Here is a 26232-nt window from a genome sequence, read left to right on the forward strand (position 1 = left end):
GTGCCCCAGGCGCGGCTCCCCCTCCTCTTGTCTGATGGTGCCCGCCAGGCCCAGCCGGTGGTCTGGTAGAACGGCTTTCTAACGACTGCATGTTTTTGCTGGGAACAGGCCAGACTGAGGTGGCCCCCGTGGGCGGCCTTTCCCGGGCGATGCTGACGTGGTCGCTTGGTTTAGGCGCTGTGCGCTGCCATTCCCGCTGCGAAGTCCCACTTTGTAGGAGGCAACGCGAGCGCCCGTTTCCCTGAGGTCCCCCAACTGGTTTCAGCACCTGTCGATGGCTCCTGCCCCCGTGGTTGCACGTGGTGTTTGCTTAACGGTTTCATATGTCCCTTTGTTTGTTAATTGGAATGTGTGTGACAAAGGATCCACGGGTCTGTTTTGTGCAGGGTGATAACCCGTAAGCGCCTTAGTCCCTGGCAGCTTCAGCTGCTCCTGCGGGGCTCCTGTGTCCGTGGGGCAACCAGGTCCCTTCGTCCTGGCACCAGAGGTCCAGGGCCCTCACAGTGATGCCTGCGCTGAGCCCCAGGCAGAGTCACGGAGGGCCCTGGACCTGGGAAGGCCAGCTGGGTGCTCGCGTGTTTGACCACATCCCACTTAGTGGAAGTGGGGACCCAGCCTCCCCTGGGGCCATTGAAGGTGCTCCGCAGGTGCTTCAGGAGCTGAGGGGGTCCCCCTTCTCACGAGGGCCCGTTCGCTTGCCCTCAGAAGCCGCCCGCGTGGCCCGAGGCGAGCAGCCCTGCGCCGGGGGAGCAGGCTGCGGCGCCAGGTCCCGGCCGGGTTGAGAGCTGCTGGGAGGAGGGGCTGGGCTTCGCGGGCAGCCCGAGCCCGTGTGCCGCTCAGGGCGACTTCGGGGCTGTGTGAACACGCGTCCTGCCATATCCCGGGACAGCACTGACCCCAGTGCTGCGGGCCGGCCGGAGACGTCAGGGCCGGGAGCGGCCTGTGCCCCCGGTACACGTGAGGGCGCTCTGCTCCCTAACTTAGGGCAGTTTTGAAAGCGGTGAGGGTGACGCTGAGCCTTGAAAAATCAGCGTGTAGGTAGTTAATCCTTCAAGTCGGCAAAACTCTCAACAGAGGGAGTGCCAGTTGATGGTGAGCCACAGGGATGCCGCTTGTTCACCCCAGTGTCCTGGGGCATAAAGGGGTCCGGTGGCTCGGACGGAGGCCATAGTCCTGCTGGGCTCTTCAGCAAATACCAACTGTGCCTAAGAAGCATTAAGAGCATGGAAATGCTCCAGGGTTGTGGGCTGCCCCCGTCCCCTTTTGGTGACACTGGAAGAACACACTCAGTTGCACGCATTTGTTAACTAGTGTGTTTGTGACTCACGTGCAAGCCTCGAGTTGGGTTGGTCCCCCCGTCCCAGAGGGGCTGGGCTGTTACCTCCCCCTTGTTTGATTGATGGGTTGGCATCCACCCGACAGTTCCTTCCTCTGAGAAACCCCATTTGAAAATGGGAGGGACTTGCAGGTGTTGGCCCCAGCCCCAGGGAAGTCCCCTGAGGCCTTGTCATCTGAGGTGGGCCCCTTCCCAGCCTGTGCTCTCTCCTCCAGGGCGCTGCAGTTCCCTCCAGAAGGCTGGCTCCGCCTTTCCCTCAACAACGGCAGCATTACCCACCTGGTAGTCCGGCCAGATGGCCGAGTGGCTCTCAGGACCCTCGGGGACACGGGATTCATGCCTCCTGACAAGATCTCTCGCTCCTGAGGGCCACCTCGAGGCCCCGCTCTCCTCCTCAGCCCCATGCCGGCCTGGTGTGGGTGCCACCGAGACCGCGGGCTCCTCCCCTGCCCCCCCCACAGGCCGCGCCGCAGGGCCAGGGCTCCAGGGCGCAGCAGCCGGAGAGAAGGAGGATCCACGAAGCAGTGCTGCAGCGCTGAGCTTCTGGCCCAGGATGCAGAAGGGAAGCACTCAGGTCAGATCAGCTTCGTCTCTTGCAGTGTCTTTGCCTCACTCTCGTCCACCAGGATGAGCCTGTTTCAGGAACAGGAACGAGCAGGCCTGTTTCAGGCCTGTTTCAGGGACTGGACGAGGCCCCCAGATGCCGTCCCCACAGGGGCCGCGGCGGACGCCGCAGCGAGCTGTCCGTCAGCAGAGCCCGTCAGGCAGGAGGAGGTGGGCGCCAGCGCTTCTTCCATTCGTAACTTATTTCGCTGCTTTTTACACTGTTTTCATTTCCTAGAACTCTTTGTCACTTAAGTTTTCATCGATTGAAGATTTTCCTCATCTGGTTCTTGTTTTGAAAACCCATTTCTCACTCCCGAGTCACACAGCCCTGACACTGTTGGATCTGAACTCACGTGTGTTGCTAGGCCTTTCCGACACAGAGGAGGGGCACCTTGGCGGGTGAGGGAGGTGACTCGACCTGCTGCTCTCGTGGGAGGGGCTGGGCAGTGACGGACCAGGAGGGGCCCTGTTTCAATAAAGTGTCTGGCTGACAGTTCAGTCCTTGTTTGCCTGTGGCTATTAATCTTTTATGCTTGTGGATTAAAATATTTAGATATAACACTGTCCATCCCAAATCTCCGTTTATTTAGGAGGAAGTACGACGTCTGTGAAGTGGTTATGAACATTTCTGCAATCAGTGCAACTACTTGGGATATTCGATCCATTTCTGTCAATTTTGGAAATAGCTACAGAATGAAGTTGTGTTTTACTGGTTTTTCAGAGTACTGATTGTGGGTGTGTTAAAGTGTGTTAAAGGAGGCGGGAAGCCTGTGCAGCATGACAGCCCCAAACTTGCAGAGGCAGACCGAGCAGAAAGCCCCTTCCCCAGTATTTCGTGCGCCCCGGGCTGGCAGTTCTGCAGGGTGTCTGCCCACCAGGGGCCTCAGTGAGAGGCCCTGACCCAGGACAGTGAGCTCGGTAGGTAAAAGCAGCAAGCACACACCATTCTGTCGAAATAGTTCAGACAAGTTATCCGGGGGCTGTGCTAACGCCTGAGACCAGAAAAGCCAGAGGCGGCACCACGTGTCTGGCCTCAGGCGCTGTGAGGCCCCGCGGCCGAGCCCTGGGCCCCTGGACCCTCGGGCTTGCGTGGCCACCCTTTACACTTGACCTTTGAGAAGCAAGGCAGCATTTTAGAAACAGGAAAGGAGCCCAGGAGCAGGACAGTGGTGTTTGGACGGGGTCAGTTAGTTACAGGGGCCCAGGGAGGTCGCACTGGAAACCGCCCCGAGGTAGGACAGATGACCGAGAACTTCTGAAACGTCGGGAACGTCATCCTAAGTGTGACCAAGGTGGAAAACCACCCCAAGAGCCCGTGTGACAGGAGGGATCCTGAGCTGACAGCAGTGGGAACGGTAGTGGTTCCTACTGACCGCGTTGCTGTTGGTTCCAAAATATTTTCTTTCTTTTGAGACGGCTGAGGAAGGAGGCCGAGGGCACGTGTAAGAAACCCCTCCCTGCGGGCCTTGCGCGCACACAGACCTGCATGGTTCCAGCAGCCTGGGGGGGCAAACCCGGCTGGGGACGCCTGACGAGGCAGTCGCCCCACGGCTGTTCCCTCTGAGCTGCAAATGCCTCTGCCTCTGGAAACATCCAAACACTATCCCAGAGGGTCCGTCTGGATCCAGGAGCGGGGAACCTTCCGGAGCCGCCTGCATGCATCCCGTGGCACCTTAGCCGCCGCCCCCCGCTCAGAGGGTTCCCGTCACCTCTTCCCAACTGAAGAAACGGCACACTGACAATGTCACAGAAAAAGGCTCCCCATTTCCCAGGGCAGTTGTAAAATATTCGATAGTTGAACTGATGCCAAGGTTTTTCACAACCCGTGTTGTTAGGAAGGAAAGGGCCCCAAACAGCAGATAAACCACTCTCAGATCCATGTTCTGTTTAACCAAAACACTGCTTCAAAGTTTGCTAAAAAGGACACTTTGCCTGGGCTCAGGCGAGAGAGGTCTTCCTGAAAGCTCAGAATGATGACCACATGGTTTTAAAAATAATTTATTTCATTAAGTAGTTTTAAAAAGACAAAATCACCCCAGGACACATGACTATGCATTCAGTGGAACCGGGGCCAACTTATACAAACAAATGGAGAAACAGTCAAAGGCGGCCTAAACTTCAGAAAATAGGAGCAGAAGTCTGCAAAATACGGGCAAATCACTTTAGCTTCCATCTGAATATTTACAAAAATACATAGGACGGCACGGTCAAATTTTAGACAAAACAGATCATCACTATGACTACATCTGTGTTCTGATTTCTTTGAGAATAGAGATGTCTTTTAAAAATGCCATTTGGTTTTTAGAACAGAATGTATTTTTCTGTCTTAAACTTAAGTCGTCTGCTACACAAGTGAAAACACCCGGTGTAACAACCTTTTGAATTTTAAAATCCAAATCTTGGTTCCAATATTCCTGACCTGCCTTTCGTTACCGTGTGAAAGAAATGTTTCTGTTTTTTTTTTTTAACATAAATTTAAATTCAGAATATTTACAACTAAAAAATCTCACGTCTACTTCCTATCACTGTATATTCTCAAAAAGTAAGTTCGGGAAAACCAAAAGTGATTTACAAAAGGCACTGAACTCCGCAGAAGCATTAGAAGTCTTCACTTTGGATAAAACACTGGCAGTGTCCCCAGAACACCGCTGTGAGCAGTCGTCGGTGACACCCAGAGAAACAGCCCTCAGCTCGGCTGCAGCGTCCTGGCACAGAAAGCTCTGCGCACAGACCCTCCAGCAGGTACAGCCAAGGGGGAGGGGCGACAAACTGCACTAAAGGAACGGAGCTGGGATCAGATACGTCCTCCAGAGTAAACCTTTCTTTTCTGTACCAAAACGCAATGCTCTTTCATAAAGCAAATCCAACTGGAATGTGCTCTAAAATAGGGGGTACGTTTCGAAACTAGGCAACGCCTTTCAGATTATTTTATTACCACTGTACTGGCAGCTAAATAAGGTGCACTGTGAAAGGTCAAGTGCTGGTGAAAAGGAAATCACCTTCCAGCGACTGCTGGTGAGGGAGCTGTGTGTGACTATTTGCATGGCTCCCAACGGCTAGATTTTTTCCAAGAGAAAAGCTAGTTTCATCCTCTGGTCACTCACTTAAATGACTCAACCTGTGTCGCTGCAAGTCTCCAACACGTTAAGGCTCGTTCAACTCCTGGATGCCCACCTCGCCACTGTCTAACCAGCGGGGCTGACCAGCAAAGCAGAGAGGCTTTTCTGTCACGAGCCAGGAGGTCAAAGACCCTCCCCAGGAAAGGAAGAGGCACGAAAGTCACCTGTGTTTTAGGAACAGAGCTGAAGTGAGTGCAGCTACTCTCGGGGGACCGGGGCCCGCGGGGCGCCCCGGCCTCTCTGGCGCCCTCCTGTGCCCCTGGGGCAGCTAACTGGAGCCTGTTGCCACCACACTGACGGTTTCTGGGAAATCTGCGTCTGAGTTTGCTTTCACCCACTTCTCTCCAAATATCAGAAAGCGACATTTTATACAGGACACCTGCATCTTCTAAAATTCTTTTACCCTCTAAATGAGGACTGATATTCTTTCTTTGGGTGAAACTTTAGCAATAAACACATTACCTTTCCTTGTTCCTTTTTTCCTTTTGCTTTTTTTTTTTTAAACCCAAAGAACAAGCTGACAGCCCCAGCAGCGCGCACGGGCCCTACAAGGCGGCGAGCTGGGCCAGGCGCGCCATCCGGTGGAGGTGGCCCCTGCGAGCGGGGCTGTAGCGCCCGGGGCTGCCGCCGCTAGGAGGGCCACCGATGTCCAGCAGCTGAGACTTCACCTTCCCTTTCAGCGAGGGGCTGGGCCAGCTGAGGAAACCGAGAACGGGCGGTCAGCAGGGACGGCGGGGTGGGGAGAGCGGAGGCCACAGACCCGGGGGACCGCTGGGGCTCCAGGAGGAGGTGCCTCCCACGTGACTGCGAGCTCACACTACTGCGTCCCGCACGAGGGGCGCGGGACCGGAGCGGAACCCTGGCCGCCCCGCCCCACCCCCCTCAGCTCCCAGCAGCACCCCTTCTGCTCCGCCACCCCCGGCCACAGGGCGGGGAGCTCCCCCGTGAACCTGGCGACACCGTCCGCCGGGCCGCGGGTACCTCTGTCTGTCCGCGGGCGAGTAACGCAGCACGGCACTCCTCCACCTGTGCAGGGCCGGGTACTGGTGAGGGTCCACGTCCGCACACTCCAGGGCCGCCAGAACATCGCGATCCAGTTTTGACGGCTCTTCTCTAGAAGGTGCGAGAGAAGCAGAACAGCCGTGACCACACACGCACCCGGCGCCACGGCCCCCTTCAGAACCAGCAGAGCAACAGAGGCGTGTGTGAGGACCCAGCACCCCCACCGCAGGCTCCGGCGGTCCGGCCGACCTCCAGGCAGCGGGGGGACGCACTGCCCGCGGGAGGAGACCCCGGCCCCGGCCCTGCTGGGAAGATGCACTCTGCGTACCCCCTCCAGGATGATGGAGCAGAAGGTGGGACGGGCCATTGGCCGGGCAACTGAGACCGACCCCAAGACGACCTTTCTTCCAAAAACAAACTAAACCCACAGGACAGCTCAGTGATTGTGGGAAGCACAGCGGCTGCAAGGACGAGTGAGCAAGGAGACCGCTGTCTCCCACCGGCCTGGAGGACACCCGAGGAGCCATACAGACTCGCGAGGGAGACGGAACCACGAGTGCCCGTCAGGCAGGCCAGGGTGGAGGGAACCGTCCGGGAATCACACAGTGGCACCCGTGCCCACTGCCCCTCGACGTGTGTGTGCTTCCCGACTCATACCCAAAAAGGAAGAGGCTCTGGACGGACTCCTTCGAGGCAGGGACCCCCGAGGGCTCAGAACTGCCACGGTGACGGGCCTCTTGTGTGGGACTGTCAGGGTCCAGGCACATGTCAGCCATTCCAGCTGACATTCCGTGCTCTGTCCTTCCTTGGTCATTCCCGAGTTTGTCAGCAGCAAGAGGTCCTAACGTGTCACTTTCTGCTGTGTTCACGCTTGATGTCAGGATCCTCTTATCTCTAGTTTTCACAGTTGGACGGGGTGTCTTATTAGAAAAGCTACTTTGTAGATTCTGCAAATTCAGTTTATCAAACTCCACAGTCAAGCCGGAGACAGGTGACAGGAAGGCATCCTGCCCACTTGGGGCCTTTGGCCTCTTCCCACCCAGGGTCTTGCTGTCACTCGGGGGGCTGCAAAACCCATTTTTGCTGCTGCGGGGACTGGTCGGGGCTGAGGCTTCTATGAGGTCTGTCTTCTGCTCCAAGGGAAGGATGTCACACCCCGAGTCTCCAAAAGCAGCCACCGTGGGCTGGGTGTTGTTTCGGGCTGTGTTTTGCCGGTTTTTGATCTCTTCCAAGCTCATGTCATCATCTTCATCTAGAAACGCCCTCACGGAGATGGAATTGCTGCACTTCCCGTGACGGCCTGTGAGGGAGAGACGGTATGGATGGGGGCTGTGGGGTGTCACCCCGCACAGCGCAAACCCTGCGATGAGTCACTCCTGCATTCCAAGCCTCCTCCCTCCTCAGATTCCACGACAGAAAACCACTTGCAACATGCCTTGGGAAAGGCAAGCAGGAGCCCGCAGACAGAATGCCAGGCTCCAGGCCCAGCTGTTCCCCCTCACAGGCAGGAAAAGGAGAAGGAAGCCGGCTGGTTGCCACGGATGCGGCCACAGGACGGGCTGCCAGTCCCGCCGGCCGCGGACACACTGCATGTTCTTACCGAGGGCTGAGGCGTCCTCCTGCAGACAGGCTGCATTTTCTCCCATGTCTTGCTGGGGCTTTTTGCCCACTTCCTGCTGGGTGAGATATTCTTCTAGTTTTTGCAGGCCCGCCTGGGAAGACAGATCAACAAAACAGCCCAGAAAGTCCCAGTATTCGACCCAGGGATACCCCAGCTCATGAGCCAGCTGCCTGTAAGAATAAAGCAAATTAACCAGTTGTGAGACCAGAAGAAAAACTCACAGAACTAACTGAACAGAAAAGGGCCATTTGACACTGGAAGTGCCAAAACGGCACCTGCAACCGTGGCTACAATTCCACCTTATCCTAAATTTGGGGCTGAATTAGTGCACTCCACTTCCTGAAGCAGCGCTCCCTCACTGGGTAAGACCCTGTTACAGAGCAAGCCAGGGTCACGGGGAGAAAGGAGACGCCAGCCGAAGTGTAGCACTCACACCGACACTCACGAGCCATCAAAAAAAGGGCAAACGGTAAAACTCCACTAACAGAGGACATTTCGGTTCTCATGAAACCGTACAAAGTCGGAGATGATTCGGGTTTGGGCCAGACGTGAACATTTAGAGGTCCTTTTCACTTTCAAGTCATAAACCTAAAGCTGGGCACATATTTTGAGAAAAAGTTCTAAAATGATTCAATTAAGCTTTATTTGCTCACACTGTAAATTAGCTTCTGAACTGTGGAAAACACACTTTTCAGGGGCTTCTTTCACTAGCAGCTTCTGGCCACGCCCCCCTCTTGTGTTTGATCGTCTCCATGGCTGTGCGGCACCTCCTCCCACACACTGTCATGCCCCTCGGCCACCCCACCCCCGGGAGGGACTGTTTTAACGGAGACTTTTGCCGCACAAGCTGCAGGGGGCACGTTCGCAAGGAATTAGACCTTAGTGAAAAGGCCTTAAAAGTCTCCAGTCAACGCTCTCTGGGAACTGCTGTTTTGAAAGCCCCGGTCAGCACACAAGGGCACAGCATGCGAGGTGACACCAGCACTCGGCCCTCTGTCACTCTGTGCCCTTTAAGTACCTTCCCACTCTCTCGATGCCTCTCTCCGGATCAGACTTCCTGACGCTGTGGAAGAAGCCCGCTTTCTCTCGAGGCGGGGTTTTCCAGAGTCGGCGAAAATCTTCTGCCTAGAACAGAAGTGTGTTGGGCTGCGCTAGGCATCCATGTCACCAGGCAGCCCTCCCCCACCAACCCAGCGCGGGCAACATGCCCACCTGCCCTGGAGCTAAGGGGCCGTGGCTGCGTCCCGGTGAGGCCAGGAGGGACCCTGGCAAGGCCTGGGCTGGGCTGAGGATCAGAGCTGACCCAGGAGGCCCCGAGGGAGACACTGCAGAGCTGTCACCCCAAGGGCCTTGAGTCACCTTCCCATCACATGACAGGAAAATAAATATTTGTGCTTTCGGTATTTCATGCAGCTGAATCTAATCCTAACGTTTTTATAGTTTCAGAGAACTAACTATCGATAGTTACAACTTTCTATTCTTTTTTTTTTTTTTTTGGCGGTACGCGGGCCTCTCACTGTTGCAGCCTCTCCCGTCGCGGAGCACAGGCTCTGGACACGCAGGCTCAGCGGCCATGGCTCACGGGTCCAGCCGCTCCGTGGCATGTGGGATCTTCCTGGACCGGGGCACGAACCCGCATCCCCTGCGTCGGCAGGCGGACTCTCAACCACTGCGCCACCAGGGAAGCCCACAACTTACTTTTAAGAGGAAAGATTATATACAGGTCAGTGTATGAAGTACCTCAGTCTGGAAGGTGAACACCGGAGTCTGCAAATGGAAGTTTCCTAGTGACAGTACAAATCCAAGGACCCTGGAACGGACAGCCTAGCCACCTGGGCAATATGGTGTGCGAAGGGCCATGGGCACTTGGGGGAGGGGAGTCAGGTGACGCTGGTGTGAGGAGCGTTAGCCCAGGTAAACCTCGCTTCTCGGAAGCACGGCTCATCACATATCTGCCCTGGCTAATGAAAACAGGGGCAGGCTTCCCTGGTGGTGCAGTGGTTAGGAATCCGCCTGCCAATGCAGGGGACATGGGTTTGAGCCCTGGTGCGGGAAGATCCCACGTGCTGTAGAGCAACTAAGCCCGTGCATCACAACTACTGAACCTGTGCTCTAGAGCCCACGAGCCACAACTACTGAGCCCACATGCCGCGACTACTGAAGTCTCAGTGCCTAGAGCCTGTGCTCCACAGCAAGAGAAGCCACCGCTACCCGCAACTAGAGAAAGCCCACGTGCAGCAACAAAGACCCAACACAGCCAAAAATAAAATAAAAATAATAAAATAAATTTAAAAATAAGTAAATAAATGTTAAAAAATAAATAAAGGAAGAAAGAACAGGGTCAAGACACTCGTTTCTCCAGGGAAGTTCTGAAGCCTCACTGACAACTCTCTGGGGTCCTGGTCTCCAGGACCAAGCACAAAGCAAAAGGCTGGAACAACCCAGCATGCTGGTGGGATGGCCAGGAGCTATTCCAGAAGCTTCCACAGATGCTCACCTTGGACGGACTCAGGGGCCCTGCAAAGGCTCGCAGGGTCAGAACGGGGTCTCTGGGGCCACCTCCACCGTGGCCGATGTGAGAGACCTCGCCCGGGTGGTCTGAAGACCACAGCTCCCCGATCACAGGAGAAGACGTGTCCTCTGCCCTCAGGAGGGGCACGTAGTAGTGACCTGGGAGAGGAAACACACCAGGGCTGGACCATCTGCGTGGACAGCCCTACACCCAGTGGATGTCAGGCAACTAGGAAGCAGCCTGGGAAACAGCGCAGTTTGCTACCCCACGGGCTCTGCACGCGAGTCAGCGATGCTAACGGTGAATAAAAAGGCCGCCACGCTCCGGAGCCAAAGGACCCGGGCAAGAGGCCAGTCCACGCCGGACTCCCGCACACAACGAGCCCTGCGTTCTTCCTCGGCGGGGAAGTAAAAAGAAGGAGAAGAGGAGGTGGGGCGGCAAACACCTGCTCACCCCCAGGTTCTTACGAGGCAGGACCTGTGAACCAGAGCAGCGGAAGCCAAGCAGAGGAACATTACAAAGAAGACACGTTTGACCCCCTCCCTCCCCAGCTCCCTCTTCTGTTTTGTACGTTACAGTTTTGTATCATTGAACACCCGTCTCCAAACAGACCTAGAATCATAACCTGGAAAGAAGAAAGGCAGCGAAGCCACAGGGATGGGGCGGGGGGCAGGAAAGGCCCAGAGACATCGGGCGAGCGGCAGTGGTGGCCGCCGGGCGCCACCACAGGCCTGGCCGACCCCTGCACTAAACGGAGACCAACGGGGAGTCGGGTAGGAATGGCAGCCGAGAGAGAAGTAAGGACGGGCAGACGGGGGAGGCCGAAGAGCCTCAAGCATCCGAGGCCAGGCCATCCAGCGCGTGGGGCCAACTCCTCAAACTGCCCGGAAACAAGGCAGAGGAAGGGCTGGGAAATGCCTCCCGCCCCTGGCTGCCTTCGCGCCCCTGTGGCCTGCGAGCCGGGAGCTTGGGTCCAGAGGCGCCAGGCCCCGAAAGCCGAGTGCGAAGCGCTGCCCCGCAGGCCACGGTCTGAAAGGCCCTTGGCCTGGAGTGTGGCGATCGGGGGCGGCGAGGCCGCAGGGGCGGGGGACCGGCTGGCCGAGGGGCTCCAGGCAGGCCCCTCCCGCCTCCCCACCGCCCTGCAGGCTGTGCCCGAGGAAGAGGGCCGCGGAGGTCGAGGGGCAAGGCCGTGAGCAACAGACAAATGACAGACGAGTCGGTCTCTCAGGAGCGGGAGGTGCAGCACAGGGCGACTTGGAGGCTCCCAGCAGCCCCCGCTTCACTCCTGCACACAAGGCCTGGCCTAGACGCCGCCCAGGACTTCCCCCACCGTGGGCCGCACCTCGGGCACCCACTCCCCACTTACCCTTTAAATAGTCTCTAATCCGCTCCTTCAGTTCCACAGATTTATTTTTGCTTCTTTCACAAATAACCTGTTTTAAAAAAACAGAGTACGTGAACGCTCTAAATCTGATTGATCACATCTTCTTATCATTAAAATGATTTCATAAAGGCAAGTTGTAAAGCCAGTGAAACAAGGGTAGTGTCCCAATGCTGAGCATCTCATAAAGCCCACGTTAGAAATGTGTGTGGAACAGCGTAACCCTCCCTCTCGTTCTGTAACGGCTCCGAGGGGCCAGGACAAAGAAGAACCAACTCTGAGATTACAGGCGAATTTTGTCTTCTTTCTTCGTGCTGCTCTCCATTTCCTAATTTTCTGTAAGGAAAGGAAATCTTAAGGTGCACCACCAAGTCAGAGCAGAGATGCAGACAGGCCGCACCTTCGGTCTGGGCGCCTCCCTGGCCAGGAGCCTGTTTGCTATGGTTTGGCTGGGTTGATATACAACTCCCATCTAACACGAACACAAGTTTTATTCTTGCAACTACAGGAATCGATGTTCTCAGCCATTAGAGAACTGTGAACATTTTAGCGACAAACAATAAAAAAAAACACAAAAGAACCAATAACCTTAAAATAAGAAGGAAGGAACCACAGAATTACCACCTCTTGCCAGCCTGTGACAGAAACAAACTACAACCGCACAGTGGACCCTTCAAGTAGTGCAAGTATTTTCTTTTAAATTCTGTAACTGATTGTGAGAGATGTCCAACGCTCTAAAAACGTGTTACCAAATAGCACTTTATATTGAGAAAATATACATACACGTGCACACAAAAAGTTGAGTCAGATTTATGCAAAATGATGGTAATTTCTGAGTTGCGGAATTGTCCGGTAAATTTTATCCTTTTTACCTGTATTCTAAACTTTCTACAGAAGTGGGCACGACTTACATAATCCTAGCAACTACAGAGGAAGTGGCACTGCCAGAATCGGACCTTACAGATTCTACTTCCAAAGGGCTGGCAGGTCCAGGCCAGCTCACAATTCCAATGCCTGGTACAAATTAACCATCTTCCAGTTCTTTTCAGGCCCACTCTCCTCTCCACCTCACTGCAAGGAGGCACCTCTGCCCTCTCTAAGGCACATGTGCCCAACTGCTGACAGACCATGACAAGGCCTGTTTCCTAAGGCTGGTGTAGGCCAGGTGAGAGCACCGGGAGGGGCTCAGGACAGCACCTTTCAGCGGCAGCACCCTCACCAGCACGTTACCCCCCCACCATCACCATCTCCACCAGCCATCAACCAGTCACCATCAGCCTCACCAGGGCCATCCTCACCACCACCGTTCTCACCAGCAGCAGCATGAGTGCCACCTCCTCTGCTCTCTCTGACCTTGGTCAGCTGAAGTACTCACAGAGGGAACGTGACAAAAGACAGTGAGCTGCTGAGAACAACCTGACCACCAGTTTCAGGAAAATAAAAGCAGCCAACAGGCAGTTCACTCCCTCCTGGCTTTACAGAGGCATCTTCTTCACAGAGTACATCTTACTCAACAATGAGGGTTCTAAGATGTGCCACAAGGCAAACACAGTCACACAGAGTTACCCGAGTGGTCACAACAGCTCTGATCGCAGACTGTAATTTTACGCATTTTCATTTCTAACACTATGTAGTAATAGCATTTTAATAGGTACTTACATCTTCAGGTGTTTTATCATATTTATTTCTTGGGTTTTTTACAATCAAAGGGTGTGAAGAGAGCACATTGACCACATCAGCGTTTCCAAACTTACAAGCAAAATGCAATGGTGTGTCGTAGCCCTGAGAGAGATGAAAAGGAAGAACACTTACTTCTTATACACACTCTTTTGCTTCCTAAGGTTGCTTTAAGGTAAAAATAGGTATTTAGTAAAACAATCAAACAAAAACACTCAAAAATAAAAGACTGTAAAAAGACAGTGCTTTTATAACTGAAAAGCAGCTGGCTTGCTGGCACACACCCACTTTACTCCAGGGCGTGAGCCCGGCACAACGTCCCAGTCCCTGCGTGTCTAGTGCCTGTGGGAAGCTTGCAACAGAGCTAGGGTGTAACACCTGCTCAGCAAACGGCAGCTTTAACGACTCAGGGCCCTGTACAATGTCTTAAAATCAATGTTCAAAAAGCAAAATAAACAGATGAAGACAACCTCCAGAATGAAGCAAAGACCACGATCCGGTCTGTGCTCAGAACTTTCTCTAGTCGCTAATGTTGCAGCAAACGGAACTCTCCCCTCCTGACTTCACGAGGTTTTCCCGTGCTGACCTGCCCCTGGTGGCATCCTTCCCCGGGCTGCCCGCAGACCAGCAGGCCCCCGAGCTGTGGAGCCACCACCTCCGGCACCTTCACCTGGACAGCCTCAGGCTCAGAGGCAGCACATCCCAAACAGAACCCGCTCAAGTCCACCTGCGGCCACCGCACGTTCCAGCCCCCAGGTCCCTTCCTCCGGACGCCACGCTGCATTCGCCCAGAGCTTCTCCCCCAGCTCCAGCCCCCACTCCACTAGGCGACCCCGGGGGCCTTGTGCAAGCAAATACCCTCAGGCCGGCCCCGATCCCTGCTCCACACCTTCTAGGGGCATCTCACTACCTCAACATCCTGTCGGCACCACCACTCCCTCTCCCACACAGTCAGCCGCCGGGGCTCCGCGGGCCACCCAGGCCCTGCCAGCACCCCCGGCCGGCCTTCCACAGCTGCAGACGGCACAGGAAGAACGAGCAGAGCTAGGCTCCAGGCAGGCGCTTCCTGGTCCACGGTCTACCCGAGTCGCCTCCAGCCCTGCGGCCCAGGCTCCAGCATCGGCGCAGCTCCCGGCCAGCCCCACAGGGCCCGGGCCGCTGCACATCGGGGTGGCCGCGTCCACTCGGCGTTCAGGGCATCAGACCGCAACATGCCCCCCACACCCCTTTCCTCCTGGCCACCCCTCTCCCTCACCCACACAACGTCCTTCTCTAACCTACTCCGAGCCCCGCCAACGTGACCCCAGCCTCTGCCCCGTTCCCATGCGGCCGGCGGGCTGTGGGCCCTCCCGCCACGCCTGGTGACCCCGCTTTTCCTCCACACCACACCCTCTGGGGAGCCCCCGGCCTTGCTACACAGTCCAGGCGCTTGAAGCGATTCCTACTCTTAGCGCCTATGGTCAGGGGATGTGACCTGTAACATCTAGTTTCAAGAATCTATTCAGTGGTCTCTGTGGATCCACAGATGCGTATTTTCAACAGGCGCTGCAGGCATTAAGAGAAGACTGTATTTCCCGCAGGGTACATGTCCTTCATCGCGTGTAGGAGCTACACTTCCCGACTGAAGTGTCGTACAGCCTTACTGTGTTCACACTTAGTCTCATACACTTGGATTTTGTTCCTTCTGCCCTATTTCACACTTACTATTGCTTTCATGTAACTACCGTTTTCTCCTTTATGCCCTTCTTTAATTTTGCTAGCATGGCCAAATTTATCTCCATTCCCCCTTTTCCTTCTTGCTAACTGAAAAGTTTTTCTTGCTTGCAGTTCTAGGGTTCAATGTATCATATTCAGTATGTTACGAAATAATACAATAGGCTTTTTTAATTCCCTCTCCTGCCCACCACGACTTCTCACACCCCTAGGTTTCTCTCAGAAACAATCCTTGGTTCTCAGCCATCTCTGGGTTTTCCCTCATATAAATATGTAAAAACTCTTCTGTTTCAAGAATCCTTACTTAAGCTTTGTGCACCATCTCCCCACTGGAACTTCCCTGGTTGTCCAGGGGTAAAGAATTCGCCTTCCAATGCAGGGCACGTGGGTTCGATCCCTGGTCGGGGAGCTAAGATGCCACGTGCCACGGGGCAACGAATCCCGCGTGCTGCAGCTACTGAGCCCACACGTCTCAGAGAAAAACCCAATGCCACAACTAGAGAGAAGCTCGGGCACCGCAACGAAAGATCCCGCATGCCGCAACTAAGACCTGACGCGGCCAAAATAAATAAATAAATGAAATAAAAATTTAAAGAAGGACATATCTAGGACACTAGACTACAAGGCACCAAAACCTTTCTACGTCCTTCTCCCTTTAGCTTTGTGGCACTCGCCCACCCTCCTATCAGCTTGGGACTCTCTGAACAAAGGCCAGGAGGGACGTGTCCTGGGGACGGCTCCACCCCAGCTGGGACCCCGGCGCGCCAGCCAGCCGGGTGCACTTCTCACGTGTGAGCGGGTCTGGGTCCAACCGTATCTTTCTGAGCTCTCTGACCTCAACAAACGCACATCTCCTCTGAGCTGACGCAGTGCAGGGACGCAGTAAATAAACACCCAAACACTGTTTCCACCCTGAGCCCGGCTACGAGGCGCACCACTCTGTCAGGGGTGTTGAGGTACAGGTCCACCACGTAGCAGATGCGTTTCTCCAGCATATGCGGCTCGTCGTCCGGGTACATGAGCCGCATAAACTCGGGGTTCTCCAGCGTCTCCAGGGTCAGCTGGCACAGGGCAGCCTGGTTCTCTTTGGCAGCAACATGCATGACGTTGTACCGACATCCTTCCTGGAACAAGACCACAGATTCTGGGCTTCACTTTCATCACCGCGGTCTTGATGCTAAATGCTGGAAGCAGGCTTACCTGTACGATGGTCGGGTTGTCCCCCGAACCAATCAGATACCGGGGATTACTCCAGATAAGGTCGGAAAAGGCGTCTTCCTCTCCCTTCTCCACAGCTTTCCGAAGTCTGGCCGTGAGATCTTGTGTACGAGGACTTTTATAACTGTTTGCTCGCTCTTTGCTTGCTGTTTCTGAATCAGACAAGTACAACCCATCTGTTAAGAGACAGAATTTGAGAACATTTAAGTTCACCTTTTCTCATCATCCACTATGTGCTTCACTGAGGGCAAGAAAAATCTTTCCCACAGAGGCTGACGATCTCGTTGCAGTGAAAAGTAAGAAACAATATGATCCACAGCAGACGGACGTGTGTTCCAGCCCGCGACAGTGAGGGAAGGGCTCTGCGGAGAAGGCGGGGGAGGAGTGCGAGGGCACGCGGCCAGGACGCCACCCACACTCGCGAGGGGCCTTCCAAGAGCCAGGAGCACCCCCAGAAAGGCAGGGAGCCAGGAGGGACTTCTGCCGAATCACGACACCTGCGGAGGTAGGAAGGCTATCTTGAGGAACCTTCACCAAGTGTGAGGGGCCTCTAAGCGCCCCAAATCACTCTGGCCTCCGTGAGGTGGCACACGGACTCTCGATCCAAGGCCAACCGTCTGCAAGGAAAGGCGCATCCTCGGGAGCCCCAGCCAGCCTGGGTAGCAGAGCAGCCGTGAGCCCATGGAGCGGAGGGGACCAGACGACGCTGGGATGCCGGGGTTCTGTACGATGCTGACAGCAAAGGCCCCTCACAAGACCCTGGTCCTGAGCTGGGAGTGGCGCTGGCCAGCTTTCTGGCTGGACGGTTCAGCCACCACAGAATCGTCTGCAGCCAAGCAGGTGCCACAGTCCTAGAAGGAGGTGTAGCTTCACGGGGGGAAGGAGAAAGGTCTCAGCACCTAAAAAGGCCCTGAACCCAACAGGCCGCAGGGACAAGAGTGTGACAAAGGGGACAGAACAGAAGGCGATGGAGGCCCTTTCGCGGCTTCTCCCACGGTCCCCTCAGCAGCTGCCTGACCCACTTGGCCCCTGCTACCTCCACCCAGACCAGCCTACTGACCCACCCTCCTCCAGCTGCTCCACGGCCTGGGCCTCAGCTCTCTGTTCCCAGCAAACCGGACTGCTCTCAAAGGTGGAGAGAACTAGTTACCAGGAAGGAGGGAACAAAATACCCAGGAGTAAATCTGACAGTAATGCCAGACAATTTACCTCTTAACCCACCACTGCTAAAGAGCGGCACTGTTTTCACAGGAGAAAGTGGTGAAGAGCTTTTGCTTGGAGAAGGGAAATAATCACAAGTTCCTCTAGCAAATTTCTCTGCATCTTCTCTGCTTGTAAAAGCCTTAAATCGGGATCCTTTGATCATTTTGACAGCTTGCAAGGCTTCCTTCTTGTCTTCATAAACATGAATCCTTTCTGTGTGGGAAAAGCAGAAACGAGGAACTGCAGCCAATGTCACTTAGTTCACACTTGAAGCCCTGGGTTTGGTAACTAACGACTGTTAGCCAGTGGTCTGGTTTTTCTCTTATTAATATTTCAGAGTTTTAATCTTCAAGAAAAAAGGCTTTAGTCAGTGAAAAGAACACAATAACTTTGATCATATGTATGTACGTGGATATAAATGATACATATTTTGTACCTGCATATGTAGTTTTTATATCCAAGGACACTATTCCATACCAAAAAATAAAATTTTTGGACCAACGATCTAAATAAAAATAATTTTAAAAAGTAAGTAAAAAACTATGACTAGGGACTTCCCTGGTGGTCCAGTGGTTAAGAATCTGCCTTCCAATGCAGAGGATGTGGGTTTGATCCCTGGTCAGGGAAGTAAGATCCCACAGGCCGTGGGGCAACTAAGCCCATGCGCCACAACTACTGAGCCTGCGCTCTAGGGCCCGCGAGCCACAACTACTGAGTCCACATGCCTAGAGCCCGTGCTCCGCAACAAGAGAAGCCACCGCAATGAGAAGCCCGCGCACTGCAATGAAGAGCAGCCCCCGCTCGCCGCAACTAGAGAAAGCCTGTGTGCAGCAACGAAGACCCGATGCAGCCAAAAATAAATACATGAATGAATAAACAAATTTATTTTAAAAAAAGGGAGGGAGATGGTTAATCAAAAAATGGAGCCAGCCCGTAAATATTTGTAAGTGAAGTATATCCCCATAGAATCCAATTTTCTTAATTTCTAAAACTTTCCATATAGATTTACAAAAAATTCAGGAACATTCTATATAAAAATGCTAACAATGGTTAATTTGGAGTGATGAGATTATGGTGATTAAAGTCTTCTTTCTTCTCCTCTGTAGTCTGTGATTTTCAAAACCCCTCTCCCCCTGCTGTCCACGCACCACCTGTGTAAGAACCACGGCGCTGGTCACATTACCATTTCTCGCCGGGGCGTCCTCGTAGGCTGGGCACACCCCATAGTATAGAGGCGGCTCTGCAGAGGCCCGCAGCATGGCTTGGTGGCTGCCGACCCCGGCCAAGGCACTGAAGGGCACTGAGCAGGTCTCAGACGTCACGGCATCTTCCTCCGGAGGATTCAAGCCCACACTATAACCAAAATCTCTGTCTTCAGAAAAGCTGACCCGCTCAGCCGGGCTCCCTACCGCAGACTTCACAACCCTTTGTGTGTCCTGGCCCAGGGCTGGGGCACCTGCAGTGGCGTGGTCTGGAGGGTGGGAAGGCAGTGTACTGTGCTCTAATAAAGCCCGAGCCAACTTTTTCTCAAAAATAAACCTTGTGGTTGATGTAATGGGTCCACATTTCAATCCAGCTTTGATAACTTCTTCTCTAAGGTCATCTGGATTCAGGAGTTTCAATCGAGCCAAGATGGTATCCATTGTCATTTCACCTAGGCCCAAGACAACAAAAATCAATCTGATGGCTGTAGTAAAGTACATCTTCTCTTAAACGAATTCAGCAAAGTTGCAGGATGCAAGATTAATGCACAGAAATCTGTAACTTTTTTATACACTGATAATGAACTACCAGAAAGAAAAAGTAAAAAATAAATCCCGTTTAAAATCACATCAAAAAGAATAAAATGCCTAGGAATAAACTTAACCAAGGAGGTGAAGACCTGAATAGACAGTCCTCCAAAGAAGACATACAGATGGCCAACAGGCACATGCAAAGGTACTCAACATCACTAATTATTAGAGAAATTCAAGTCAAAACCACAATGAGATATCACCTCACACTGGTCAGAACGGCCATCATTAAAAAGCCTACAAATGATAAATGCTGGAGAGGGTGTGGAGAAAAGGGAACCCTCTTGCACTGTTGGTGGGAACGTAAATTGGTGCAGCCACTATGGAGGATACTATGGAGGTTCCTTAAAAAACTAAAAATAGGGACTTCCCTGGTGGTCCAGTGGTTAAGAAGCCGCCTTCCAATGCAGGGGATGTGGGTTCAATCCCTGGTCAGGGAACTAAGATCCCACATGCCGCCAGGCAACTAAGCCCATGCACTCTAGAGCCCTCACGCCACAACTAGAGAGAAGCCTATGCACCGCAACGAAAGGTCCCACATGCTGCAACAAAGATCCCAAGTGCTGCAGCTAAGACCGATGCAGCCAAATTAAATAAATAGATAGATAGATAGAACTACTATATGATCCAGCAATTCCACTCTTAGAAAGAAAACAAAAACATTAATTTGAAAAACTATGTGCACCCCTGTGTTCACAGCAGCATTATTTACAATAGCCAAGACACGGAAGCCACCTAAGCGGCCATCAACAGATCAACGGATAAAGATGTGGCGAGTACACACAATGGAATACTACTCAGCTATAAAAAAGAATGAAATCCTGCCATTCACTGGCGGCAACATGGACGGACAAGGAGGGTATTATGCTAAGTGAAGTAAGTCAGACAGAGAAAGACAAGTACTGTGTGGAATCACGAATGTGTGGAATCTAAAAAATAAAACCAACTAGTGAATACAACAAAAAAGAAACAGACTCACAGATTTAGGGACCTGGTGGTTACCAGTGGGGAGAGAAGAGAGGGGAGGGGCAAGATAGGGGTATGGGATTAAGAGATGTCTATGTATAAACTAGACAAGGAACGAGGATAGATTGTACAGCACAGGAAATTATAGCCATTATCTTGTAATAACTTTAACTTTTAATGGAGTACAATCTAAAAATACTGAATCACTATGCTGTAACCTGAACCTAATATGATATTGTAAATCAACTATACTTCAATTTTTAAAAAGTGGCAAAAACGCTCGCTTCAGGGAATTCCCTGCCGGTACAGTGGTTAGGACTCCATGCTTCCATTGCAGGGGGTTCAATCCCTAGTCGTGGAACTAAGATCCTGCAAGCCTTGTGGCACAGCCAAAAAAAAAAAAGCTGGCTTCAAAGTTTCATTTCAATCCACTATCTCCCCATATTCTCTGGAGTCTATGAACTTTCTGTGAGAATTTTCATTAGGTTTTTGTTTCTGGATTTATAACAATCTAAACAAGATTAAGATAGGCAGTGTCTGGTTCATTCGGATAAGAATCTTACAGCCCAGTGTCATGACGTGATCTGATCACACCAACGTTCTAGGGAGGTCAGCATGCTGGGGAAACAGGCACACCCATCAGCTGTCACCTGCAGTGTGATTAGGAACAAATCCCCAGGAAAGCAACTGGATAACATGCGTCAAAACTCCAACTGCACAAAGTTATCCTACGGATACATTTGCACTTTATTTCACAAGTCATGAGAAATTATGCAAAGATTTAAACAGAAGAGCATACAGATAGCTCCACAGTCATTTTGCTAATACTGAAAACAAACAGCTAATGTTTAACGTCTGGGGGGCTTCCCACATGCCTGGTTCTGTCCTAAGCACCCTGCCTGCACGAAATTATTTAAAATTCACGATAACTCCACATGGAGATTTTTCACCACTGCTCACTCCTGCTTTACAGATGGAGATCCTAAATCAGAGAAGCTAAGTTAACTTGTTCAAGTTCTTCAGCCACCAAGCAAGTGGATGTGAACTGCAGCTGGAGCTTTAATCAACATATTTACAGAAAGAGCAGTTAAATCTATGGGGTAGAGGTTTAAGCATGGTCAGCCAGAATTGGGGAGAAGGTAGGAAATGACAGGGTTCAGGCCACTGCTGCAGTTAATGGGGCTGGAGATGAGCGCTCAGACTAGAGAAAAAGGATGTCTCGACCACAGATTAGATGCTGGGGTCGGTGGCGGGGCGGGGGGTGGTGTCTGAGGGATTGCAGTCAGCCTACGATAATACCTAGGTTTCCAGCCTGGATGCTTAGAAAGAGATTCTGCCCAAGACAGAGAATATGGAAGAACAAACGGGGGTTTAGAAAGAGATTCTGCCCAAGACAGAGAATATGGAAGAACAAACGGGGGTTTAGAAAGAGATTCTGCCCAAGACAGAGAATATGAAAGAACAAACGGGGGTTTAAGCGCTGAGCATTAGAAACACCCACTGCACATCACGTGGGCGTTCTGATTTTCAAGTCTGAGATTCAGACGATAAGCTCAGAGTGAGAAAAACAGCTCCGGGAGTCATGAGCCCAGAGGCGGTGGTTATAACCCAGGGATAACAAGGAACACACATGGCCGGTAAGCCAAGAATGGGATCTGAGTAACAACAGAGATTGAAAGACAGGTGAGAAAGAAGACAGACTTGAAGAGGCGATCAAGAAAGAACCGGACGTGTTAATACTGTGTATCAGTGAAGCTGGAGTAGAGGCTTTTAGGACGTGTTTACAGATGAAATTATAGGATATCCCAGGATTGGCTTTAAATTACTCCAGGAGAGCAAAACAGAGGGGGCAGTGACAGGTAAAACAAGACTCACAAAATACTAATACCTAATACTTGCAGCTGGATGATGGAAATTTCTGCATATTTCTTTTTTAATAACTTTTTATGATGATACCACCCTACCCCCTCCAAGATTTCAAAAATGGCTATTACTTATTTTAAACAGTGAATGCGTTGCACAGCCCCCTCTAGAGCTGCCAAAGAACATGAAGGGGGAGGCCAACTGACCACAGGATTCCACTCGGGGAGCACCCCTAAGGGTAGTCTCTGAATACTGGGCATAAGGGCAACAGAAGTGATAAGGAACTGATATGAAAGGTACAGGACAGGCTGAAGCCACATGCAAGGCAAAGTCTGAGGGGTAGGGGCGACTAGGGCAGATGCTAGGAATAAACAGAGAGGAATCCACCCGATCCTGGTAATATTCTCTTCTGCATACCCTCCCTGTGTGTTTACTCAAAAGCTACCTTTTCCCCCAGTAAATTAATTAATTAATTTATTTATTTATTTATGGCTGCGTTGGGTCTTCATTGCTGCAAGTGGGCTTTTCTCTAGTTGAAGCGAGCAGGGGCCACTCTTCGTTGCGGTGCGCGGGCTTCTCATTGTGGTGGCTTCTCTTGTTGCAGAGCACGGGCGCTAGGCACGCGGGCTTCAGTAGTTGTGGCTCGCGGGCTCTAGAGCGCAGGCTCAGTAGTTGTGGCGCACGGGCTTAGTTGCTCTGTGGCACCTGGGATATCCTTCCAAACCAGAGCTCGAACCCATGTCCCCTACATTGGCAGGCAGATTCTTAACCACTGCACCACCAGGGAAGTCCTAAAAGCTACCTTTTTAAGACAGGCTAGTCTGAGGGGGTTCTGTCCTTGTAATCAAGCAAGCCCTAAATGGAACAATTACATTACATTATATCACTAACTGGGTGAGCTTGGGCAAGTTATGTAACTCTAAGCCACAGTTTCCTCATCCATAAAAAAGACATAACAACAGCTCTACTTCTTAGCTTGTAATGAGAATTAGATAAAATAATGGATGTGTTTGACACTGACAAATTATCCATTAATGTCAGTTAGGGCTACGAAGTTATCAAGTAATACAGACTTATCAGCCTTGGAGAATACACAGCGTGCTAGAAAGTCAACTTGAATAAAGACCAACGTGTACACTCTGTTTCTAATATTCTTTTTTTTTTTTTAATTTTTGGCTGCATTGGGTCTTCGTTGCTGTGTGCGGGGCTTTCTCTAATTGCGGCTAGTGGGGGCTGCTCTTCCTTGTGGTGCGTGGGCTCTAGACACGCGGACTTCAGTAATTGTGGCACGTGGGCTTAGTAGTTGTGGCTTGCAGGCTCAGTAGTTGTGGAGCACGGGCTTATTAGTTCCTCCGCGGCACGTGGGATCTTCCCGGACCAGGGCTCGAACCCACGTCCCAGGCATTGGCAGGTGGATTCTTAACCGCTGCGCCACCAGGGACACCCTGTTACTAATATTCTTAATACAATAAACAAGTATCTGCTCACGTGTGGAAAAGAAACAAAGGATAAAGCAGAAAATAATGAGACTGCTTAGCTTCAGGGGAGGGTGTGAACCAGACAGTAAGGACAGAGGGCAGGGGGAGCAGCACTTCTGAATACGCCTTTACATGTTCTGACCTTTAGAAGCATGTTTAATTCACATACACAAAAAATACGTGGATAAACAAATAGACAGGGGGAGACCCCCAAGTGGAATGCAAACCAAAACAAATTCGCTCAAGGGTGTTACAAGTTCGTATCATAATGAGTGGGGGAGAAGGAACGTACTAACTGAAAGATAACAGCACGCGACCACGTCCTCTAAGGGTAAAGACAGAGGAAGGACAGACAAACACTATACTCTAGCTGGCAGGTGGGTTTTCACAGTGGTATAGGTGAGCAATTCCGAAGCTATCTTATGTGTGCTCTAGGAACCAGCAAATAATTGTATATACTGTGACTAATGAGAGCCAGTCTCCTCACTGAGAAGGGAGAAGCCTTCAGCAAACTTCTGTAAAGGGCTGGGGAGTAAATTTTGAGTCTTTGTGAGCCTAAGTCCCCCCAAACACTCAAGAGCCACAGAAGGAAGAATATGGCTGTGTTCCAAAAACAGGTGCGGGCAGGATCTGGCCCGTGGGCCACAGTTTGCTGACCCTGGGCTGGAATTTGAAGTGTCTGCCAGACCTCCATCCACGGACTGATAGATAGAAGACAGAGATGTAAAGGTACAGGTATAGGAAACTGAGGTAGGACTGCAGACTGGATAATACTTCCTGGCTCTCCTACTTGTAGTGATTATGTAAGATACTAACGCTGGGGAACCTAAGTGGATTTCTTTAACTGTTTATTTTGTAATAATAATAAACATAAGAAGTTGAAAAACAGTACAGAGAGGTCCTGTGGCCCCATCACGTGGCTTCCCTCAGTGGCACGCCGTAAACACGGCAGTGCGTCATCCAAACCAGGCAGCTGACCCTGGCGCAGCATAGCGGACTAGACCGTGGCCTCACCAGGTTCTGCAGTCACTCTCCTCTTGTGGGTCTCTGTATGTAATTCCATGATCGTTTATCACATGTAGAGCTTCACATGGACACGACTGGTTCCTGAACCGTTCCATCAGCACAAAGGTCTCCCTCCTGCTGACCTTTTACTGTCATGTCCAACCTCCGCCACTGTCCCCTACCCTCGGCGACCACTGACTTGTCCTCTGTCGTTATAATACTTCCATTTCAAGAATGTTACATAAATGGAATTGTACACTACAGACTTTTTGAGACCGGCTTTTTTCACTCAGCGTAATGCCCTTGAGCTCCACCCAAGCTGCTGACGGATCAACAGTTCTGCCTCACTGCTGAGCAGCATTCCACAGCTCGGAGGTACCAGTTTTACCATTCACCCCTCGAGACACAACTGGGCTGTTTCCAGTTCTTGGCAATTACAAATAAAGCTATAAACAATCGCATATGGGTTTTTGTGTGAAAATAAGTTTTCGTCCTTCTAGGATAACGCGCAGGAGTGCAGTACAGGTTCAACTATTTGAGAAACTGGCAGTCTGACCTCAGAATGGCTGCACCTTTAAAATTTCTACCAGCAGTAAATGAGACCCAGTTTCTCAGCATTTCCACCAGCATTACCAAATGTCGTCGGTATTTTTCATCTTAGCCATTCTCATAGGTGTGTGGTGATATCTCACTGTAAGTTCGATTTGTATTTCACTACTGGCTGGTGATGTCGAACATCTTTTCACATGTGTTTATTTGCTCTGTATTAATGACTTAGAAATGAAAGCTAAAAATTAAAAAAGAATTTAATGAATAAGGCACTCGAAACTCTAATCTCGTAGCCCCAGACCCCACTGGCCTCACACGTCCTTTAGCTTTAGGGTCTGCAAGCCTTTCGACTCTGGCGTCCTGTGCTGGGTTCTCTGGCACGGTGTCGACAGTGTAACTGGACAACTGAGCATGCTGTTTCCTAAAAGTACCACCTGAAACCTTCTTAAGGGGATGAGAGAAGGTAGGACAATCAGCATCTCAACAGGTTGGAAGGCAAGCTGGACCTCGTGTCAACAGGCCTACGTCCCCACCTGGCTTCTGCCTTGGACCTGTGTCATCTTTGCCGAGCAGGACCTTCCTGGAGCCTGTGTCCTCAGCTGTAAAAACTAAGTCACCCATAAGGACGGCTTTAGCCCTGAGAGTTCAAGGTGGGTCATCAACTATGCTTTCTGCTAATAAAATTTCATCTTCTTATCAGGGTACTTGAGGAGCTCTTGCTTATCCTCCAGGAAGAAACCAGACTTGCGGGTAAGAGGGTGAATGAAAACGGAACGAAGGCGCGTTCCGGATGCGCGCAGGGCGCACACGGTCTTCTCAGTCAAATCAGGGGGTCAAACAAGCAAAACTGCGCACAGACGCGGTACCCAGGCTCCCATCCTCCCATCCTCTACTCTCTCCCACTGTCTGTGCGCGGAGGACTCGTGACTTTTACTCCAGGTCTTTTCCCAGAACTCCCGACTCAGGCCGGGGAGGAGAGCCCCGGGAGGCGGGAGGGGAGGGGTGCGGAAGCCCAGGGGGGCCCGGGCTGGGGAAGAGGGGGCTGAGGATCCAGGCCGGGGAGGGGCGCGGGCCCACCGGCGGACCGGCCTTACCTGGATCAGGGACTGGGCCCGCGGCCGCGCAGGGCGGCGGGTCGGGGGGCCCGCTCCGGCCCAGGCCCCGCGGCCGCCTGTCCAGCCGCCGCACCA

The 26232-nt window shown here is 52.2% G+C and overlaps 2 protein-coding genes across 3 annotated transcripts in view; one reads left to right on the top strand and one right to left on the bottom strand.

Moving 5' to 3' along the window:
• Window positions 1-2503, top strand: part of PGAM5 (PGAM family member 5, mitochondrial serine/threonine protein phosphatase) — a 6398-nt gene extending 3895 nt beyond the window's left edge. For both annotated transcript variants that reach the window (XM_024739866.1, XM_024739865.1), the window contains exon 6: window positions 1552-2503. In XM_024739866.1, coding sequence (XP_024595634.1) covers window positions 1552-1702 — 151 coding nt within the window. In that variant the 3' untranslated portion in view covers window positions 1703-2503. The remainder of the gene's footprint in view (window positions 1-1551) is intronic.
• Window positions 2504-3924: 1421 nt separating this feature from the next.
• On the bottom strand, window positions 3925-26226 carry ANKLE2 (ankyrin repeat and LEM domain containing 2). Its single transcript, XM_024739878.1, has 13 exons — window positions 26137-26226; window positions 18572-19042; window positions 17395-17601; window positions 16168-16361; window positions 15903-16091; window positions 13237-13359; window positions 11563-11629; window positions 10182-10354; window positions 8703-8809; window positions 7664-7854; window positions 6721-7363; window positions 6043-6174; window positions 3925-5757 (listed from the first exon to the last, which is right to left on the bottom strand). Exons 2-13 carry the CDS (start codon window positions 19035-19037, stop codon window positions 5607-5609), a joined length of 2643 nt encoding a protein of 880 aa, XP_024595646.1. The 5' UTR covers window positions 19038-19042; window positions 26137-26226; the 3' UTR covers window positions 3925-5606.
• Window positions 26227-26232: the final 6 nt, after the last annotated feature.

Source organism: Neophocaena asiaeorientalis, unplaced genomic scaffold (assembly GCF_003031525.2).
Source record: "Neophocaena asiaeorientalis asiaeorientalis breed wild unplaced genomic scaffold, Neophocaena_asiaeorientalis_V1.1 scaffold757, whole genome shotgun sequence".
NCBI classification, from domain to species: Eukaryota; Metazoa; Chordata; class Mammalia; order Artiodactyla; family Phocoenidae; genus Neophocaena; species Neophocaena asiaeorientalis.